The following is a 21,279-nucleotide window of genomic DNA, read 5'->3' on the forward strand; positions in this document are numbered from 1 at the left end:
GCTCCCGCCAGTTAGGTCCCAATTCGCCGACAGGGCATCCCTTGATCCTCTGGCTGGGGTGGACAACTTCTTCAAAACCTCATGATTTCGCAAATCAGGTTGAAGCCTGACGACGGCTTGTCAGCAGTCAACAAAGACCCTCATACAATGATCATGTAGGGGATCTGCGTACATCTACAGTAGGAGCGCACGGTGTGCGATGGCAACCCGAACGACTACAGCATTGTGGGGGGACATCGAACGATTGTACTGTCCTCGCTCCTTTCACGTACTGCACATGTGATGGATTTCTTTTTCTTCTTCTAGAGATTGGTGGCTTCTGGTCCACGTGAGAAATGTTTCCAAGTCCGTTCATCCACTAAGGATATGCACAACTGAACTTTCGCGGTTGAGATCGACGGTCACCGAACAAAATAAGATGCCAGAAGGAGCCAACTGATACGAGAGGACAAAAATAAGGAGCCAATCGCACATTACTTTCACATGCGCAGAAGAACACATAACGATAATAGCTCAGCGATAGGTAGGCTGATTGATTGGTGTCAGAAGGAACATCGAGAACCACCTTGCTTGTCGGTCGGTCAGGTAGTCATGCCGGCGGCATCAAAGCTTCGGGCCAGTATACAAGAACAAAGCTGTTCTTGTCAGCCATGGTCTTTTGATGCGAGAGCACTGCCTTGGCTGCCCTTGTTCTGCCAATAACGGAATGCTTGCTATGCTCAGAGTTTCTGGTATGCTGAAACCAACGGTCTCTCAAATGGCGCGAGATCGTCATTCAGAATATCGTCTCAACTTGCAGGGAGGGACCAGCGAACTTTAGACTTTCCCATATCGAGGCATTGATCAGTCCGCAACACCGTATCATCCATCGCACAACCTTGGTAGTTGTATTATTAACAGTAGGTAAAGACGCACACGGTCGTATTGGTTCAGGACGAAGCTTGGCAAAGGGCAGCAGAAAGTGCCAAACAGAAAGAAATTGTCGCCGAACTGCTTCTCCTCTTCGCTGCCCCTCCCTCAACTCAGAAAAACCCCCGGCAGCCAGTCCACTCCCCAACACCACACAGAGCGGTGCAATACAGTGGGGACTATTTTGGACTGGACCCTCAAAAAGGACCCTGAAAATGCTGTCATTTTCTACGGCGGTCTAGTTTCTCATTCTACAGGGTCCGAGGGTCTAGTCGATACCAAGCCTGTGCTAGCTGATCGTTCTAGACAGTACCCCTGTATTCCTCTCTCAAGGTTCCAGGGTTGTTGCAAACTGAGCAACTCCGCCACTCCGCTTTTCCGTCCGTCTCTGAACAGCCTGAGACTACTGAGCACCACGAGCAGCAAAGACATCCCATCAGCCTGTCTGTCTGATCGAGTTCCATCTCGGGATTGGCGAAGTGGCGGTCCTTCTGATTCATGCTTGCATGCTAGTGCTAGGGGACCCCTATCCTCATCGAGACACGCGAGAGGCGCTGCTTGTACGAGGCAGTAAAACCGCCCGGGCCCCAAAATAAGTCTTTTCAAGACGATGACCCTGCGTCAGTAGCGCTGTAAACGGTCCACGAGCGCCATTTCTCCTCAGCTGAGTCGTACAGCCACGAGTCCTCAGGGGTTGCAGATGTGCGCTTCCGCGATTCTTTAGGTCTCTTTGCCACGGCAGAATTCGAAAAGGCCAATAAGAGATCAAGACCTTGGTATGCCGACGGAGACAATATTGGAGTGATCTTCAAGGATCTTAGAAAAGATTGGCTACCAATGGAGGTATCGGTTTCACATTCGCCGTCCCTAAGAACTGTACAGATACAGCACTTTCGTTTGCATGTCTCGTGTGAATAAACGAACAAGGGAGTTTCTGTCGCCGTAGCACGGAGCTGGCTTGGTGATTGCGTTTCGATTTTATCTAACTCGTGATCATTTCGGAGATCGGCAACAAGCATTGATCGTCGCTAGGTCAGTTTCGCGATTGGGCTGCATTGTGTTGGGCCGTGATATTATGCGAGACTACGAACAGGATTCAAGGTAGTTCGTTTGGCGGTATAGGGTAAGTACATTTTTAGCTATCCCATCGTGTTGTTATTCTGAGGACTTGTTGATAAGCTTCTTTCACCAATGCTGTTATACAAGTACGTTTGTTCCATGTCATCGCTCGTCCCAAGCACCATTTGGTCAGTTTAACTACCTAGTTTGGCCAATCGAGGTGATGTCCTAGACATGTGCTGTTCAACACTATATCGACATCAAACTCAAGCATATGCACCTCAACAAAAGCACATTTCACTTACATCACAGCGAGGTCAATCATGTGCCCAAGAAATATATTACACTCAACTTTGCTGCGTACACGAAAGAGGGTATCTGATGCTATTCCGTTCACCCAGATAGATATCAACAAGAACAAAACCAAAAGCAATATGTGAAGCAAACTTTCCTCGGCATCCGTATCCGTATCATGCGTGGCTGGCCCGTTTGCTACCGACAAAACGTCCATAATCCCTCTCTTCCCTTGAAATCGTTTATCGCCTTGGCAAGTTGTTTCGTCCAAAATTGCCACTAAAAGCCGGGCCTGCTGAAGAGTTCCAGCCCTGGGTCACACTGTTCTTGACGATCAGAGCGGCAGCAGCCGTAGCTGTCTGTCTCTCCTTCTGGCGATGCCGATCCCTGAGATAAGGCGCCGCCTCTGGTCGCATACGGAGGATACGCAAAATCATGTCATCGCTCGGATCAGCTTGCGCCTCACGCCTCTTCGCCTCCTTCGCCTTGCGCATGGTGCCCAGGTTACGGCTCATCATAATACTCTTCCCGCGTCTGATCGTGCCCATGCTTGCAAACGACCCTGCACCACCGAGTGATGCCCCGAGAGCTGCCGGGGCTGACAGACGGTTACTCTGCGAATTCTGATGCTGCAGAGCCAGACGTGCCCGCTCTGTCGTTGCGGCTGCCATTCTTTCCGACTCACGGATCAGACTGTTAGTATCCTCAAAGTAGAAGAAGTTCAGCGAGGCAAGCTCGTGCCACTTAGGCGACTTGAGGGTTTCAGCTGGAACACCAAGCTGCTCTCCTGACTCATCTCTGGCATTGAAGAATTGAAACAGCAAGTCTAACCAATGATAGACAATGTCTAGCTCCTTTCGCGAAAGGGGCCGCTGCTGTGAAGGCTTTTCTGACAGGGGTGGGACTAAGAGGTTCTCAATGACCATCAAAACCTCTTTCCAGAGTCGTGCCATGACGGCATCCATCGTGGCCTTTGTCAATGTCTGTTTCATGATGGCAAAGTTCTCGTCGAAGTAAGCAAACAGCGGCGCTAGTGCCGCCTCGATTTGAACTGGAGTTACAGTAGGCATCGTCGATGCTCGCTTCTTCCAAAGACTTGTGACGGATGCGCCAATACCACCCGTACCCAGCAAGTGCCTGAGAGTCTCCAAAGATAGGGTATGGTTGATTTGAGACGTGAGCTGTCTAAAAGTTAGCATATCTGTTTGGCCTGCGGTTGGGCATGTCATACCTTATCCGTAACCTTCCGGACCATGTCTCTCTCAGTACGCTTCAGATGCCGGAAGGCCTTTCCGAAATGAAACTGTATATCATCTCTCTCGCCCTCCATACTGACTCTGATAAGCAACCGACCTTGCGAGTCCAAGTCCAACCAAAATTCGCGAGGCAGGTAGTCACTGAAATGAACAGGGTCAAGCTTGAGTGATGTTCGCCCAACGTAATCGTGGTCGCCAAAGGTGTCGTAATCCCAGATAGTCGCAATCATGTTGACAGGGCCTTGAACCGTTATGTCAAAAGTCTCGTCCCAGCGTGGATTGAGACTTCTATGAATAATTCTCGTCTTATGCAACCGCTTCTGGTATTCATCGCCGAACACGACGTATGGATCGCTGTAGCCGTTGGTGTCACATGCCTTAAGATCCTCGGCCTCGACTACTTTGATTGTGAAGGTGTACTTGTTGGGTCGTCGGGCCTTCTTCTTTGGCCCGTCAAGTTTCTCCAAGAGTAGAGCGCAAGCATCAGGGTCCATAGCCCGCTCCAGCTTGTCAAGTTCCTGCATAGCATATTCGATGTTGTTGAGTTTGACGAAGGACTGCACGAGTTAGTTAACTTAATTAGCAATCAGGGTATGTTTTCTCACCTCAGAATAGAACTGGAATGGTTCAACGCGGTCCTTGTTGTTCCAGGCATCCTTCGCATATCTCATCCATTTCTCCTGGGTGGTTTGATTCTGTGCTGCCATCTCCTCTGCAGAGGGACGATCCATCTCCTTCACGAACTTCTGGTCGACAAGTTCACAATACTTGCCAATGCCCGCCGCAAACGCCTTGGAAAGAGATGTCATGAATCTAGCATGATGCTCGTCGTTACCCCAGTTGAGGTTGAATATAGTATCAAGAGTCTGGTTGAAAAGCATAAACATGTCAATGATGGAAACACTGTGTCTCTCTGCGTCCCGTGGAATGTCCTCGGGATTTTCTGTCCGCACTTGGAACTGGTCCTGCTTGACGGCTTGCTCGACGTAGTCTTCCACCCTATTCTCAGCGGCACGAACCCATCGCCACACAAAGTCGACCAAAAGGTTCTCGATGTTGAAAGCGAAGGGACGGTCAGGTAGAGAATCATTGTGAATTCGACGGATAGCAACCAACTCTCTGTATAGCTCGAAGCCATCTTGTATGTCGAGTTCGGTGCCAATCTCCTGGGCCGTCTCCAAAATGGACTCGATGATAGCATGTGCATCCTCTTCAAATCGCGGGAACACCTCTTCAACTAGAATCTGGAAGGGGTTTACACCCATGATCTCTGGGTTCTTGGCATATCGTTTGTTGATTCTTTCGCAAAGCTTGATGACCGTTTTGCCCAGCTTTACCACGTTGGCAAAGTCCCATTCGTTTCGATCAGCCGATATTTCCTTTTCCATATATTGTCCGTACATCCTTTGAGCCTGTTCATGGAGGCGTTGGCTCAGATGTTCAGCAAACTCCTCGGCCGCTTCAGGTTTGGGTGAAAAGCAAGGGTCGCTAAAGATGTGGTTATCCAAGATATATTGGACGACGCCTATTTGGGGAGGTTTTGTGTCATAGCACTGTTCCATCCGGTCGTAGAGGTCACGAAGCAGAGTCTCATAGAGTGTCTGCAGAGTGTGTTGATATACAGCGAAATCATGTACCGTCCAGCGACTGGGGTCGATCTCGGACAGGGGAGTACAGTAGTTTGAGACGTGTGGAGGCTTTTTTACCTCTGGCAGTGGCGTCTTGATGAAATCAAAAACAGCGTCCAATTCTTCAGGTAGTAATTCTCGATCCAAATAGTTGCGTGATGCAACTTCTAACAGAGTGATGAGCCTAGAGAACTGGGGCACCCTCCATCTCACACACAACTCAGTCAAAAGGTCCATGGATTGTTTCGATAGGGGTTGGTAGTCATGATCAGGATCGCTATTGATCTGGTCAAAGGTCATGGCATGCTTAAGAATATACTTAAAGAACGCCCTGGGGTCTTGAGGGACAAAGGTGTAAAGATTCTCCTCAACTGCTCGAATGCCGGAATCCCCAATATCTAGTGATGCAAGGTTGATGGATGGATCAAAGCCCATCGAGCTATCAAACCCCGGATTGCTGTAGGTCGACTGGGGCCGGCTGGAGAAGCCTTTGTCAACACCACCGCTGGATGTCTTGGCAAGCTCTGGCTTGGCAGTCAATATGTCAAGCATCATTTGTGATAAATGAGGCGACTCGGCTTTTTTCCACTCGAGGAAGGCGTCGTCAAGATCAAAATCGTTGCTCCCCAGAGCACCAGGCATGTCTGAATTGAGCCTGTGCTGATACGATTTGAGGTCCTTAAGTGCAGCCTCTTCTGTCCACACTCCTTTGTTCTCGTTGATCTCGGCCTGTGCTTCTGAAAGACTCAACCCAAAGATTTTGACTACTTGTTGAACGAGAGGCATGTCCTTGACATCATAACTCAAGGGGACAACGACCTCGATGGTTGTTCCAGCACCACTAGCACCGCCGCCAACTAGGTTCTGATCGTTCGTAAGGAGCTTCTTTTCGAGGATACTCAACTTAGACATGAGCTCAGTCTTGTCACGATCATGGCCTTGATCTCGCAGGATTGTGGCAATTAGACGGACAAACAAAGCGAGGTGGCGGTCGGGAATGAGCTTCCAAGAATCATCGTCGGGAGCGGCTCCTTTTTGGGCTGCCTTGGTGGTAGAAGTGTAGAACATAAGAATGAGCGGCTCGAGTTTCCTCTCCTTATCAATAGTTTTGCGAAAGTTCCTTTCAGAAAAGGTCGTGTAAGCTTCAGCAAAGCTTCGCTTGACAACAGGATCGTTATAACCCGGCAAGCGCTCACTGCCCCTCAGCACGCCGCCGCATCGTTCGAGCAAAGCGCTGGTGAAGTTGTGTGGTAGCTTGAAACTTGATGAAGAACCAGAAGTGAATTCCTGCACCAGGGCGCCAACGCTGGTATGAGTTCGGACTGGTTGCTTCGGGGCTGCAACATATTGCTTTCGCTTGGCCTTGGGCTGTAGAAGGTAATGTAGATAAGCCGACCGAAGGGCGAAACTGCGAGCCTCGTCGTGCTCGACAACAATTGGCTGGGCTCTAGAAGCTGCGCGAGCCCTACCAAGATCCCTACTGCTGCCCATGCGGCGGCCCGGGTTATATGAGCGTCGGGACGCTGACGACATGTCGACGATCGAGGGGCAGCGGATAAACAACGACGGTGGTGTGGCGACGATGAGTACAGGGGCCTAGGTTGTGAGAATAGAGAATGTCTAGTAAGCGAGATGATACCGAGAAGTGTCTGTATCTACGCGCTCAATATCATGACACTGTGTATAAAGCAGGTCGTGAGATGTCAGCAAGGTCGATGCTGATGGCGGGTGGAGGGAGGTTCGAGCGAGACAAGGGAGAAAAGGAGCGAGAGCGTTGGATCTTGAACAATGACGACGTAGGCAAAGCGATAGATATGTGATTGATTTTTCAATGGAATGACAAAGGCGTAGGCTGGCTATCCTGACCTTGGTATTGTGGAACAGAATGTTTGGGTCGGGTTGGGGTCAGGTAGTAGAGATTGGTTATATGGATGGAATTGCCATCAAGAAATTAACGGTGAAGTGAAGGATGGAGCTGGAGGTCAGAGCAAGAGCCGCCCCCCGTCGCCTGTTTCCGTCTGATTGATTGATTGACGAATGGATCCCTGCAATGCGCCCAAGGTCAAAGATCCAATAATGAAACAGAAACAAAGATTACCTAGTAGATACCTGCTAAGGTAACGACAGATAGTGGCGTCTGCTTAGTATTTTATTTAGTACTAAGTTGTGATGAAGTGATGGTAACTGTCACACAACGCATACAGCACCAGGAAACAACGTTCTCGATCCGCAGGTAGGCATTAAGGGCCTGTAAATTGGTGATCAAGCTCGGGCAGCCCAAAATAAAACATTACAGCCTAAGGAACGGGGTATAACGTCATATGTTTAGCCATTTGGCTTCTGGTTTGAGGAACCTGACACGTCCTTGCGCCGCTAATCCGCTCGTGGTGCCGTCAAAGGACCCTGAGGAGCGCTAATGCCGCCCTGTATCCAATGGAAATAGTGGAATATTTTGGGCGTTTCGCCTGTTAATGCGATAAAACATCTTAACTTGAGCGACGGCCGTCTAGAATCCGATTCTCTGACGGATATTTTGGTAGACGAATTAGGGGCTGTCCTGAACTGTGTGCATGGAAATCCTATGAACTTGGATTGCATATGAGAGCCGGTACGGTTGATCAATGTATCGTTTCTAGGTTACCTGTGATGGAATGAAAATAAAGGTTTACGGTTTTGCGGTGACTCAGTGTTCTTATTCGACTCTGACACCACCATGTCAAGGTCGAAGTACCCCGATGATAAGTAGGTACTACTTATCTCTCTTCCTATTGCGGCAAGTAAGTTAGTACCTATCCTATCTGGACCGTAATATTGTTCCAGAACAAAAAGAGAAGAACCCCATTACTGGCTCATCGGCGTAAATGGTTGGCTCAACACCATTCAGGTCTCAGACAGTGCTGGTTTGGTAAACTGTAATCTGACCAACCTCTGCTTATTGTCTCTCAGGGGCCTCGTATCAATAGGGGACATCAAGCGTGGCTACCAGATGGTTGTTGAAGAGCTTGGCCACTATCTAACAATATGTTTTCTGGAAATGTCATGTGTTTATATTTCTTGTGCCTTGTTGAGTCCCACCCTAGACGAGATGGCTCGGGGTACACAGCTATGAAGACGGTGACACTGCATTGCATTTCGCTAGCTGCGGCGGTGTACGCAGAGCTTTAACTGAGCCCTCACAGTATATCATGTGAGTGAGAGAAATGTTATCAGTATTTGAATCCATATCTCTCTCTGCCTATGTTCTGCTACCACCTGACTCACGAGGAATGACCAGCATCCACACAGCGATTGGACGAAAGCCTGGGAGTCCAGGACATAAACCCCATCAAAGGAGCCATACCTGGGCAAGGGGCCTGGCGCCAAAGTCTGAAGAGATCAGCAGCACAAGTTCCTTGCCTAGAGCCTCTGGAAATTGATTAAAAAAGCACCTCCTGACTCTCTCGATGTGTATGACTGTGTGAGGGAGGACAAGAAAGTCGCATAGAGTGTGATAAGAGTAGCTCCTTTATCATTTAACAAACTGGCTTTCTGCAGAGCGTCAAAAGTCACCTATCACAACGTCGGTTGAGACAACTTTGGCGTTCTAACCTGGGTCTTAGCCTAGGCGCCCATCAGTGGCGCCGTTGGGTTTCAAGTTGGTGTATCAACTGGACCTCCCCAGTTTTCAGGGACTCGCTTGGCTTGACTTGGTCTTGGCTCAAGTTGCAGATGAACATCATCTGTTGGCTTTAGATCTCGTCGGACTGTCAATCACGATTCAGCAAGATATACAATTACCGAACTGACCCATATGAGGTCAAGGAGGTTGACCTAACCAGCACCATTGCACACTAACATCTTATTGTGAGGAATGTCCGTTTTACCTAGCAAGGGGTTCAGACCGGCTAAAGAACAGTTCCTTGTTGCCCTGATCCATTGCACAGAACCTTGCCAGATAAAGCAAAGCAACTGCTGATGTTGGTTAGTAGAAAGAGGGGAAGAGGGGTTCAAGGGCGATTATCGTTGATCATACTCGATTGTGATAAAGACAACTACAGCATTGTTCAGACAAGTGATTCATCAAATCAACAAAGACGAATGGCGCAGGATCAGGTAGCAAAGAGAAGAACTAGTCCCGGTCTGTGCTTGTTGATCACTGGAAATTGTGTGATTGATGATGAGATCGGTTAGACTGGCTGACTGGTATTTGTGCGAATCCAAAAGCAAGCTATCTTGCATGGAGAGACCCTGCAGAACAAGAAAGAATTAGTTACTGGTGTCTTGATTTACCGTACCACGAACAGCCGGTAGCTCTGAGAATATTGATACAACCTACCTACCTATCAACCCAATCGCCATTGTTTACACCTATAAATCCTCCTACAATAACTATACCTTAGTGCCTAACCAATTTTAGTACTAGATAACCTGTAGTCTTTGGAGAGAGAAGACTCCTCGAACCTTAACTCCCAGCTGTTTACTACCTGATATACAGTACTGATTGTACTTGCCTCCCCCGCTCTTTTCCTACCTAGGTACTACCTGCCTTTGATACCGGGGTTATTCATTTGTCCTCTTTTCCTCTTTCCCTACTAACCTAGGCACTTTCCGCTTTCTGTTTTCATGCATCTCATCCTCTTGTTCGTCGCAAGTCCACGAACTAAACCTTGGTTCTCTACCAAGGTGCTAACCTAATCTATTCAACCAACAAAATACTTCAGCATTGTCCATCTCCATCGTTGATAGCATTGCGACTAGGACAGGCAGCAGCACTTATCATCGTCTGTGTGCTTGGTTCTTTTTCTTATTTGTCTGCCTGGGTCCTTCTTCGACACTCTTCCAATTACCTGTTGACCTCAACGTATTCGTTACAAGCACAGTATTCTGTAGTTAACGAAAATACTCTGCTAGGGACACTGCAGTGCCTCCTGACGGCCGATTGACGAGCCTGAGACCCCAATACCAAACCTACTCTACACCTAATTGAGGTACAAGTGGGCCTCTCCGGTTGGCTCAGCGCCAGATGACGGCCTCCCCTGTCCCGCCCTGAGCCCCGCGCTACCACTTTTCGTACCGGCACTATTTTACCTGCTGGCTGCAGCAGCTCGCTGTCACGGTGTCACGGTGTCGCCTGTCGTTGTGTGCCCCCCCAGCGTGCGTTCGTCGCTGCAGTCCAGTCCATCTTAAAAGATCCAGACAGCTCCAGTAACCTGGAGCCCGTCGCAACTGTATTCGTTCCTCGTTCTTCGACCTTCGTCGCCCTTTTTGATCAACGTCGACCATGGGCATCGTCAGTAGTAAGCCCGAAGAGGGACCTGCTCTCTACTTGAGAGACCAGAACCGATGTATGTTGCTGTACTGTCACTTCCCCGCCTTTCCTCTGCTTCTCGCTGGACTCTTGTACTGAGGTTGTGGCTTGTTACTCTAACTGACCGACTCTGTTATCTAGTGAGCATATCCTCCTTGGTCGTCACAAATCCGCGAAAGCGCACTTCCGTGAACGTTGTTCCCAATGCATTTCCTGCTACTAGAGTATCGGTCCAGAAACCGCTCAGCGACACATCTCCTATAGAATTCGTCCAGGCAAGTTGCGCCGGTTTGCGACTTTTGTTCGAGGCCTCGACTGACCCGAGTGCAGGATCCCGATACTTCGAATCCAACGGCACCGCCGAATTTCCTCGTGAAGCTCAGCAATGATGACGAACTTATATTCTCCTTCACATTTGTCATGCGCCAGGTACAGCTTGCGCAACCAACATCACCTTCCGACTCAGCACCCACCTCGGTCGATACGAGCATATCGGGACTTACCTATGTCTACGCCTCAAATCTCAAAGAAGTCGAGAACTTGGTGACCAGAGAGTTTCATGCAGATCCGAACCTTCACAGAAACGCCAACGTCGCATTGGTTGGTGATTATTCAACAGGAGGGAGCCCATCAGTGTCATTCGAATGGACCTGGAAATGGAAGCCCCCGAAGCCAACAGAGGACAAGGGTGGTGGCTGGAGAAACTCATGCAGTGTATTTTACCATCCTTTTCTCATTGCGGGCTTTTGCTAATCCGGTACTAGTTTGTTGAATATGACCCTCGCGCGCATCGACTGCACACGTTGGCCAGTTTCTCCTACTTTGTTGCAGGTACCAAACCTCATGGGAACGTTTATGCCTCACCCGCTCATGCTTTTTCAGGCACGCCGGCGTCTTTGAGTCACCCGAGCTCACCATCGCCTCCTTTCCTTTTGGCGTCACCGCCCAAAATTCGTGTTGCGTCTTCTCAATCAGTTGACTCTCGCATGACTGTTCCCGATGTGATTGATGAGCCTGTTTCACCTCTAGTTCCCTACGCCGAGATACCTCTCACACCTGGACTACCTTACCTCAAAGAAGCTGTCAAAGTGGATGTGGCTTGCCCTAAACCAGGTGAGGAATCCATGGTCAGTGACGATGGACCTGTGTTCAGGGCTACTCTCAAGGCCCTAGAGCAAAAGACAGGCAATATGAGGACACAGATGAAGAAAGTTTTAAAGAAAGCAGAACATGCGCACTCTTGCCAGAACGAAGCCAACGATGCCTTTCTTTCCTTTGTCGATGCTCTACGAGAAGCGGCGTCGACCAATGCCAACGCAGTGCAGCCAGCTTTGGAACATTATTTCGATAAAATCGCCAGAGAAATCTTATCGTACGAGCGCCAAAACACTTACAACCTCCAGAAGATTATCATTGAGCCTGTAACAAAGCTATATCAAGTTGACATCAAACAAGCCGAATCGAAGAAACGAGACTTTGAGGAGGAAAGCAAGGATTATTACGCATACTTATCGCGCTATTTGGGACAGCGACAGGATTCGGTCAAGGCTAAGAAACTTGCGGAAGCCGATTCCAAGTACCAAAACAAACGACGCAACTTCGAACTCAAGCGATTTGACTATTCAAGCTTCATGCAAGATCTCCACGGCGGTCGCAAGGAACAAGAGGTTTTATCCCAGCTTACAAAATTCGCCGACTATCAAACACGGGGTTTCATGGCAACTGCAAAGAAGATCGAGGTCCTTCTTCCACAACTAGAGGCTCTATCTAGCGAGGTCCAAGAAGCCGATAAAGAATACCAGTATCAACGACGTGAGCGCGAGGAGAAAAGACGGCTTCTCGAGAAGAGCAATACACCCTACAAGGAACCAGATCAGGGCAGCACTGCAAGCAACATGCCTATTTCCTCTGCCAGCAATGGCAATACGGGCAACACATCGGATTCTGATCTAGGCCGCGCCGATAGCACAGGATCCCAGTTGAATGTCGGATCAGTGGGCATTCCATCGGGTGTCGAGTTGTCTAGGTCTCCTGGCAGCCTTGGCCAGTCATCCGTTGGAAGCCCAGTAGCGGTCTCTAAGTTTAAGGGCATCCGGGATCTCGAAGAACGAGATAATGTGCCATCTGTTGTCACCCATCGTAAAGAAGGTCTTTTGTGGGCGCTCAACAGACCTGGAGGACATGTCGACCCGCGAAACCTGAACAAACAGGGCTGGCATAAGTAAGTTTATTGTCTTGTCCCGGAAAGGAACTTTTGCTGACTTGATTTCCAGGTTCTGGATTGTACTGGACCAGGGCAAGCTATCTGAGTACAGTAACTGGAAACAGAGGCTCGATCTTCATATGGACCCCATCGACCTCCGCATGGCATCCGTCAGAGAAGCTCGCAATGCAGAACGACGGTTCTGTTTCGAAGTTATCACTCCCAGCTTCAAGAGGGTATATCAGGCAACATCTGAAGAAGACATGAACAGCTGGATTATGCACATTAATAATGCTTTGCAGAGCGCGATGGAGGGCCGCAGTTACCAGGGAAAGCCAACATCATCAAACGGTGATTCCTCCATGAGGAGGGACATTGGCTCTGTCCTTACAGGGAAGACACAATCGCTGAGCCATGGCAACCACCACAATACTTCTAACAGTGGTATACCGAGCCGAAGGATAACGGTTGGTGCACGACCGAGTGCCATCAGGACTTCCAGCTCAGGCTATGACGAAAATCCTGATCGAGTGCTTCAAATGGTCCGAGACAACGATCAAGGCAACCTGTGGTGCGCCGACTGCGGCTCTGGTTCCAAAGTTGAATGGGTGTCGATCAATTTGGGCATCATCCTCTGCATTGAATGCAGCGGCATCCACCGGTCGCTTGGTACTCATATCAGCAAGGTGCGATCTCTAACGCTGGACATAAAGTCCTTTACTATTGATATTGTCGAGCTGCTACTGTTGATTGGAAACCGAGTATCGAACATGATTTGGGAATCAAAGCTCGACCAGTCGCAGAAGCCGACAGGTCAGGCCAGCCGCGAACAGCGTCTCCGATTTATCACATCAAAGTATGTAGACAGGGCGTTCGTTGAACCTATTTCGCCAACTTTGTCGCGCTATGGCACGGCAGACGAGACCTTGCTGGCTGGCATTAAGAAGAACGAGATACAGCAGGTGCTCTATGCGTTGGCGCTCAAGGCGAACCCAAACACAGTCGACAAGATGAGAGGTACGCATGCTGTATGGCTTGCTCTGGCTGCGGCAGACCCGGCAGCACCGTCACCAACACCATCGCACACAGCATCCGACGAAGCCAAAGCAGTACCATTTCCAGTAGCCGAGTTGTTGGTCCAGAACGGGGCTGAAATTCCTGGAACAATGCCAGCATTTCCCCTAGGCCGTTACGCGCAGCTCTACGTAGAGCAGAAGCGTGGACGTACGCTCGTAGGAGGGGGATCAAGCGATGCAGTGCCCTCGCTGCCTGCTAACATGAGTCCAGCCGAGAAGCTCCAGCGCGAGAAAGAAGCTCGACTTCAGAAGCGAGTTAGTACGGGAGGCAGGCTAGCCAGATCTGCGATCCCCGAGAGATAGGAATCCAGATCCCGGGAACAACTGGCAGGCCTGGGCTCCTGCTACTCTCTCTATTATCTTTCCCGATCAAACAAGCAAAACAAACATGGCGTCTGCTTGTAATGACTTTGTTTAATGGACGACGAATTCTCTTTGGTAAGGAAGGACGGCAGGTATTTTAATAAAAGACATGGCTGGGCGCAAAGGAGTTGACCGGCGTTGACGACGACGTTTTTTACACTACAGCTGGAAAGTTCGACCTGAAGACTCTGCGGAGTCTAGGGGACAACATGGAAGAGGAGAAGGATTTGAGCATATTTTAAGTATCTTTGGATGTTTGAAGGAAGTTTAGTGGCATACATGTCTCTAATAGCAGCATTATGGCACGCAGGCCAGGTCGTTGGGTATCGACAGTTTCTGTTGATTACTCTACACTTACTTATTACGAGGAAAGGCTTGGCTATGGCATGATATTGAATAATGGTAATGTCAAGTCGAAACTGTGTTTTGTTATAAATACTGTGTTCACCATGATCAGTATTGCTGAATTAAGTAAACCCCTACAAACTGCATGAAAGAAATGAAACACCATCAATTGCATGCTGCAAGATGGAGTGAAGGGTTGACAAGGTTAGAGAAGCCAGTGCTGTTGTAGTGCGCGTGACGGTGGCAGCCCGGCGAGGAACTCAGAGACGGCGTGACTCGAGGTCGACAGGTGATGGTACAAATGAACAGGATTGGCGCATGGGGTTGATATTATAAGGAGAATCCCATAGCGTAGGTTGTAGTTGCATGCAACCTATGGTGAAATTTGGCAGACTTGGGATCATCTGGACGCACGACATGAGTTGGTATCTCGATCTGTTCTATTTCTATGTGAGTTATGTCATTCTGGCTAAGGTAAGGGTCGATCCACTTGTAAGGCACACTGCCACCGGGGAGTTTTGCCGTTGCTTTTGAGAGACGGATTGATTTTTAACTGGGCGTTCACATGATGAACGACGCCTCGCTTCTTACCTGCCCGGGGATCCACTGGAACGCAAGACCGAGAGATCCATTTACAGTGGGCTTAATGGAACGTTTGACCCACCCCTTACAGGTGAGCAAGAGACAAGAGACGACGCGATAGACCGACCGATGTTGTCATGGACAATTCCACGAGGCAACAATGAACTGAGCGTGACTTCTCTCCGCTTCCTGAGCAGGCCGAATGAGCAACATCACTGTTGTTTTAAACAAACACAGGATCCAGTGTACTGACATAAGTAGAAAAATTATTACCCTGGCCCAGAAACTTTTCCCTAAAATCTGTGACTCGAATTCCATCGAGGCTGTTCAGAGTGGCTTGGTTCGGATCCAATTAAAAGACAGGTACAGAGTACCATCTAGGCAGTTGTCGCACTCAGGTACATTAGCTTGAGCTAGCTGCTCTAGGCTCCCGGCTCGCTCAGCAGGAACACCATCAAAAGGTAGCCTTCCTGGCCCTGGCTCGATTCACGCCCTTGCTCGTTTCGACTTCCTCCCGTCCATAATCTTCCTTTTTCTTCTCTTCCCCTTCTCCCCAAGCATCGCAAGTACCGAACAACCCCACCCAACAGCGTTACCGTTGTTATCAGCACGATAGCTTGTATCGCCTAACCGTTAACCATTACAATTTGTTATTCTTTGGTTTCTCTACTTGGCCGCATAGTATAGCTACCCATCATGGCTCCGCAGCCAGAGAAGAGCCAATTGAAGCGTCAGCGCGTTAGTCCTTTCCTCACTCCTTTACTTTTACCTCGAAGTGGTATTCCTTTTTTGGCCTGTGGCCATGATGCTTGAGTCTTTTGGGCCCCTTTGCACTCATCATTCCATCTCGTGTCGCGCTTTGCCTGTACCATTCGTCGCTAACTTTGACGTTCTCTCAGGGCTCGCTGCCAGAAGACGAGACAGAGACCAAGAAGCCTCGCAGAACCGAGCGCCTTGCGGTTGACGCAGACAAGACACCTGTTGTTAACAAACAACATCTTCCATCCCCTCTCACACACCTTACCGATGACTCTAGCGAGCTCAACAAGGACTCTACCGTGACTCCTCCGGAAAAGAAGGAAACCGAGAGTACCCCCAAGAAATCTGAAGACAACTCACAGAGCCAAGCGCTGTCCTCTCCTCCTCAAGACACGCAGCCGTTAAGCCAGTTCGTCGATCGCCACTCCGCCATTTCAGATGATATCGAAGATGAGATTCGCGAGGGTGTTTGGGGATACCTTGTTCCTTTGGATCCGAAGTATGGCGATAAGCCCATCGTGTTAAAGAAGCGAAGCGCATGTCCCCTGCCAGACACAGTTTCCGATGCGGCGAAGAAGGAGAACAAGAACAACACCAATGACAAGAACGGCAAATCGGCGGCGATGAAAGATGAAGAGACTTTTGAGAAGAAGAAGAAGGAGAAGGGCGCTCCTTCCGGCGGTTATCTGATCGGGCGGCACCCTGAGTGTGGTAAGTAGTGGAGTGAGTGCATGTCATTTTCTTGTTGCTAACCAACAGCCAGATATTGTCGTTAACGATGGCATTGTATCCAATAGACATTGCCTTCTTTTCACTGAAAATAAGGGCAATGACACAGTGGCAATCGTCGAAGACTTGTCAAGCAACGGCACATACGTGAATGAGGCCATTGTGGGACGAAACCAACGTCGTGAGCTGGAGGAACAGGATGAGATTGCGGTCCATGGCAAGGCGCGCTTCGTCTTCCGGTACCCCCAGACTCGCCAAACCAGCGCTTTCCTACAACAGTATACTCTTCTCGAGAAACTTGGCAAGGGTCATTTTGCGGAGGTCTACCTTTGCGTCGAGAAGACAACTGGGCAACGTTTTGCTGTCAAAATCTTCACAAAGCACCCTGGAGTTGAGGACCGCTCCAAAACGGAGGGCCTGCAACAGGAGATCGGTGTTCTGATGGGTGTCAGCCATCCTAATGTCCTTTGTCTAAAGGACACGTTTAACGAAAGAGATCGCGTCTATCTGGTGCTCGAATTGGCGCCAGAAGGAGAGCTTTTCAACTTCATCGTGATGAAGCAGAAGCTCAGCGAAGACGAGTCCAGGAAGTTGTTCGTGCAGCTTTTCCAGGGCATAAAGTACTTGGTAAGTTGTTTTATCTTGGGTTGGTGCCCCCTGCAGATTGTACGTCTAACCATTTACCTAGCACGAACGCAATATTGTGCACCGCGACATCAAACCGGAGAACATCTTGCTAGTAGATAAGAATCTCCACGTGAAGCTTGCGGATTTCGGGTTGGCCAAGATCATCGGAGAGGAATCATTCACAACCACACTATGTGGCACTCCCAGTTACGTCGCACCAGAAATCCTCGCCGACTCTAAACAACGCAAGTACACGAAGGCTGTCGATGTCTGGTCATTGGGAGTCGTTCTTTACATCTGCTTGTGTGGTTTCCCGCCATTTTCTGATGAACTCTACTCGCGCGACTTCCCATTCACGCTTTCGCAACAGATCAAGAGCGGCCGGTTCGACTACCCATCACCTTATTGGGATTCCGTTGGAGATCCAGCCCGTAAGTCATATCATACTTCACTTGAATACGAACTTGCTGACTTGTATAGTTGACTTGATTGACTCAATGTTGATTGTCGATCCTGAGAAGAGGTACACGATCGACCAGTGCTTGCAGCATCCCTGGCTTACACAGAGCTCTCCCTCCGTCAATGATAGCACTGGTGGCTTGGTGGGCGGTATTGCCAGCCTCCAAGTCCAACGAAGAGCCGCTGCTCGTGAACGAACATTGTTGTCATCACTTAACACAGTTGAAGTTACCGCACAACTCGACGCTGGCAAGGACAAGCGGCCCGTCAAAGTCTTCGCAAAGAACAAGGGCCGCGTCACAAACTTCTCAAAAGAGTCTGATCCTGCTTCTCGACGAGCACCAGACGAATTCATCGAGATGGGAGGTAAGGGCGACCAAGAACTATTCCCGGATGATGACTCGAGCATTTACCCCACAGGTGACAATGGCGAGAAGATCAAGGCAACAAAGGCCCAGCGATAAGCCAACAGTATTGCAATTTTCGAGCCGAATGTTTGGGTTTGGTTGGTTGGTCCGGTACAGGTGTTGGGTTTTTGTTTTTATCTTGTCTTGGTATATTTTATTTACAGCGGAATTCTCATAGAGGCAGTACAGGAAGGATTACTAGGGTTTGTTATGGGTAACTTTATTTGTCTGGTTTCCTTGAGTACATGATGGTTCATAGAGAATGGAGGAGGTGGGTCATGGGGAATGAGCGTTGCTGCTATGGAAGCATTTAGTAACTATTGAAAGCCTACCAAAAGTCTCGTGTTTTTTGTTTACTGCAGACTCGTCTTGTATACCTAGTTATAATATGCGTTATCAGATGGACTGTTGAACGCAACGTATGAAAGCTTGAATGGAATGCAAGTTGATACTGCACTTCGACTTACAATTTGTTATCTCCACGTGATTTATCGCTTAGCGCCCACACACTGGCAGGTTGGAGAAAACCTCTGGCGGGGTGCAAGGCCCCACTAGAGAGGGCTATTCGCCTGGGACGAGAAACTTCACATTATTCCGCTCGTCGACCTTACAAACGAACGCTTCGAGATCGTCCCTTCCGCCCCGGTCTTCGCTAATTTATACCTCTCGCTACCTCTCGTCCGCATCTCCGAAGCCGGAACGAGACTCTCGACGACTACCGCGACCGATATTCTCTAGAACGAAAATCCCCCCGCGTGGGAGTCACAGGCAAACATGGCCGATACCAAGACTGCCGGCCAGCCCACTCTGGTCTTTGTTGATGGATCTTTCGAGGATCTCGCCGCCGAGATGGCCGAGTACCTCAAGGCTGAGGATGCCAAGCAGCTTCTGAGCCAGGAGAAGCAGCCTTCCAACGAGGAGGTTCTGTCCAAGCTGGTCTCTGCATCTGGGGCCCTTAACACTGTCCCCGAGAAGGAGTATACCGCCGCCTCCAACCTTATGACCCATCTGGTTCTGCAATCCTCCGACCCCAAGAAGTTCCTACCCACTCTCTGCACCACCTTTGCCAAGCCGCTCGTCAACTCTCCCGTCCACGGCGTCGGTCTGTCACTCAACGCCCTGACCACCGTCTTCAACTTGCTCGAACCCAGCAACCCCGTCCGCGCCCGTGTCTTTATGGAGATTCTCAAGTTCTTGAGGTCGCATGCCATGTTTGAGAGTCTGCGCACATACCTCGATAAGCTCCCCGAGTGGCTCACTACTTGGGGAACCGATGCCGATTTCCAGCGAAAGATCTACGAGGAGGTCGCCGAAGTTGCCCTTGAGGCTGGTGAGGAGCAGTAAGTTCACGCCCCGATATGCGGCGTGCGAGCTGTTCTGTTTGCGATATTCAAACTGTTTCAGTTTTGCTATATACACACAGAGATAGTCGCACCCGCACAGTTGCTTTGCAGCATGACTTACTAAACATTCGACAGGCAAGCCTACGAGTACGTTGTCAAGGCCCTCCGAACATTCGACGGCGACGCTATCTCCTCCGAAGACGCCCAGCGATTGTCCCTCCGTGCTGTCAAGAAGGCCCTCACCTCCAGCAACCACTTCCTATTCCAAGATCTCCGGGGCATTCCCAGTGTGCAGGCCCTCAGCGACTCCCACCCCGTCTACTCGCAACTTCTTGATATCTTTGCTGAGCAGGATCTTGAGGACTACAACGACTTCAACGATGAGCACCAGGGTTGGGTTGAGAAGGAGAGCCTGGACCACGAGAAGCTCCACCGCAAGATGCGCCTCTTGACATTCTCCAGCTTGGCCGCTTCCACTCCTAGCCGCGAAATTGAATACTCCAAGATCACCAAGGCTCTGCAGATCCCCGAGGATGAGATTGAGATGTGGGCTATCGATGTGATTCGCGCTGGCCTCGTCGAGGGTAAACTTTCCCAGCAGCGCCAAAAGTTCCTCGTTCACAAGGTCACATACCGTGTGTTCGGTCAAAAGCAGTACCAAGAGTTGGCCAACCGAGTCGACCACTGGAGGACAACTCTGCAGAACGTCCTTGGCGTCCTGCGCCAAGAACAGGCCAATGCCAAGTCCCAGAAGGAGCGTGAGATTCAGGAGTTGGAGCGCAAGGTCGCCAACGTTGGTATGGGTGGTGCCCAGGATCGACGCCGACAGAACCAGAACCGGGAACCTCGTGAACCTCGCGAACCCCGCGAGCCTCGAGAGCCCAAGGAGCGAACGGAAGATGACGATTAAACGCAGAACGAAAATGCTAGATAGGATACGACTAAAAAAAGAGACTAGGGCAGTCGTGGGGAAGCAAAATGAGAGGGCTTTTTCTGGGAATGGGGGACATTGTTATACCTGCTTTGTGTTAATACATCGTTGGGCACATGAGGAAATCCAGCGAACGAAGGGTTGCAAATGGCGTAGCCGGTTTCATGAGCATCTTGGCCTTCTACTTCCCAGCATTGAAGAGAAGATAGTGTCACGGCACTTGTCTTCCAAGACATAGAATCAAAAACGAATGCTTGTTAAACAAAACGGGAGCCCTGTGAGGGTTGGTGCATAGAATTTCTGCTGTGAGATTTGGTATTTGGTATTATACATATTGTATGGACGCCCTGATGGCTATAATAGACCGAGTGTGGAAATTAGTTAAAATGATGATGTGAACTTTTTGTGAGGGTCTGGGTTGTGTATCCGTCCTATATATGAAGTCAGGGTCTGAGCTGATAATTCATTTTAAAATATAGGCAAGTACGAGTCCGAAAACCCATCTCAGTTACAAACTGGGATATGGATATTGGTAGAGGCATTGGATGAGGAATATTAATGATGAACGCACCACTACGACGATTGACAAGGGCAACGTAGCCCCCAGTTCCCACGAGAGCGACAACCAAGAAGGGCCAGAACTTGACCTCATCATTGCGACGAGACTTCGGGGGCTGAGAAGAGTAAGGACGACTGCATTGAACGACCAAAGGCGATGTGCGAGAAGTGAGTCGAGAAGCTGAAGCGGCGAGGCGCCTAGTGAAGAAGGGTATGCGTGAGGCCATTGGAAGACAAGTTGCCTGTGTCAGCAAAAGTACCTAGGCACACAGAATGATTTGACTCGGAATTGGTATCTGAGAAGAAATAGTCGGTTGTTGAAAGGTTGTTTGAGATAGTGATGGCAATGAGAGATAATGAGACGAGAGAGCATCATAGCAAAATCAGCCGATCATGAATGTGTGATCACGTGATAGGAGGATCATTCAAGCTCTTGATGAACCAACATATCAATGAGATCAGAA

At 49.5% G+C, this 21,279-nt stretch overlaps 5 protein-coding genes across 5 annotated transcripts; 3 read left to right on the forward strand and 2 right to left on the reverse strand.

The window, feature by feature from the left end:
- Positions 1-1,511: 1,511 nt before the first annotated feature.
- FGSG_13063 (uncharacterized protein) lies at positions 1,512-1,928 on the reverse strand (the record flags this gene model as incomplete). Its single annotated transcript, XM_011328522.1, has 1 exon — positions 1,512-1,928. The coding sequence occupies one exon, from the start codon at positions 1,926-1,928 to the stop codon at positions 1,512-1,514; it is 417 nt and encodes a 138-aa protein (XP_011326824.1).
- Positions 1,929-2,333: 405 nt separating this feature from the next.
- FGSG_07119 (uncharacterized protein) lies at positions 2,334-6,852 on the reverse strand. The gene is made up of 3 exons (XM_011328523.1): positions 4,124-6,852; positions 3,494-4,075; positions 2,334-3,407 (listed from the first exon to the last, which is right to left on the reverse strand). The coding sequence occupies exons 1-3, from the start codon at positions 6,677-6,679 to the stop codon at positions 2,505-2,507; spliced, it is 4,041 nt and encodes a 1,346-aa protein (XP_011326825.1). The 5' UTR covers positions 6,680-6,852; the 3' UTR covers positions 2,334-2,504.
- Positions 6,853-10,406: 3,554 nt separating this feature from the next.
- Positions 10,407-14,015, forward strand: FGSG_07120 (uncharacterized protein; the record flags this gene model as incomplete). The annotated part of the gene is made up of 5 exons (XM_011328524.1): positions 10,407-10,470; positions 10,575-10,657; positions 10,764-11,147; positions 11,198-12,654; positions 12,707-14,015. 5 exons carry the CDS (start codon positions 10,407-10,409, stop codon positions 14,013-14,015), a joined length of 3,297 nt encoding a protein of 1,098 aa, XP_011326826.1.
- Positions 14,016-15,698: 1,683 nt separating this feature from the next.
- On the forward strand, positions 15,699-18,040 carry FGSG_07121 (uncharacterized protein; the record flags this gene model as incomplete). Its single annotated transcript, XM_011328525.1, has 5 exons — positions 15,699-15,740; positions 15,902-16,472; positions 16,525-17,117; positions 17,179-17,548; positions 17,598-18,040. 5 exons carry the CDS (start codon positions 15,699-15,701, stop codon positions 18,038-18,040), a joined length of 2,019 nt encoding a protein of 672 aa, XP_011326827.1.
- Positions 18,041-18,583: 543 nt separating this feature from the next.
- Positions 18,584-20,504, forward strand: FGSG_07122 (uncharacterized protein). Its single transcript, XM_011328526.1, has 2 exons — positions 18,584-19,323; positions 19,462-20,504. The coding sequence occupies exons 1-2, from the start codon at positions 18,758-18,760 to the stop codon at positions 20,234-20,236; spliced, it is 1,341 nt and encodes a 446-aa protein (XP_011326828.1). The 5' UTR covers positions 18,584-18,757; the 3' UTR covers positions 20,237-20,504.
- The last annotated feature ends 775 nt before the right edge of the window (positions 20,505-21,279 follow it).

Source organism: Fusarium graminearum, chromosome 4, assembly GCF_000240135.3.
Source record: "Fusarium graminearum PH-1 chromosome 4, whole genome shotgun sequence".
NCBI classification, from domain to species: domain Eukaryota; kingdom Fungi; phylum Ascomycota; class Sordariomycetes; order Hypocreales; family Nectriaceae; genus Fusarium; species Fusarium graminearum.

Bases quoted from the DNA above. Each gene is read 5' to 3' on its own strand.
- FGSG_07122 (XM_011328526.1), top strand. From the start codon at position 18,758: ATGGCCGATACCAAGACTGCCGGCCAGCCCACTCTGGTCTTTGTTGAT. The intron at 19,324-19,461 runs GTAAGTTCACGC...AACATTCGACAG, and splicing joins CTTGAGGCTGGTGAGGAGCA to GCAAGCCTACGAGTACGTTG.
- FGSG_07119 (XM_011328523.1), bottom strand. From the start codon at position 6,679: ATGTCGTCAGCGTCCCGACGCTCATATAACCCGGGCCGCCGCATGGGC. The intron at 4,076-4,123 runs GTGAGAAAACAT...TAACTCGTGCAG, and splicing joins CATTCCAGTTCTATTCTGAG to TCCTTCGTCAAACTCAACAA. The intron at 3,408-3,493 runs GTATGACATGCC...CTATCTTTGGAG, and splicing joins TCCGGAAGGTTACGGATAAG to ACTCTCAGGCACTTGCTGGG.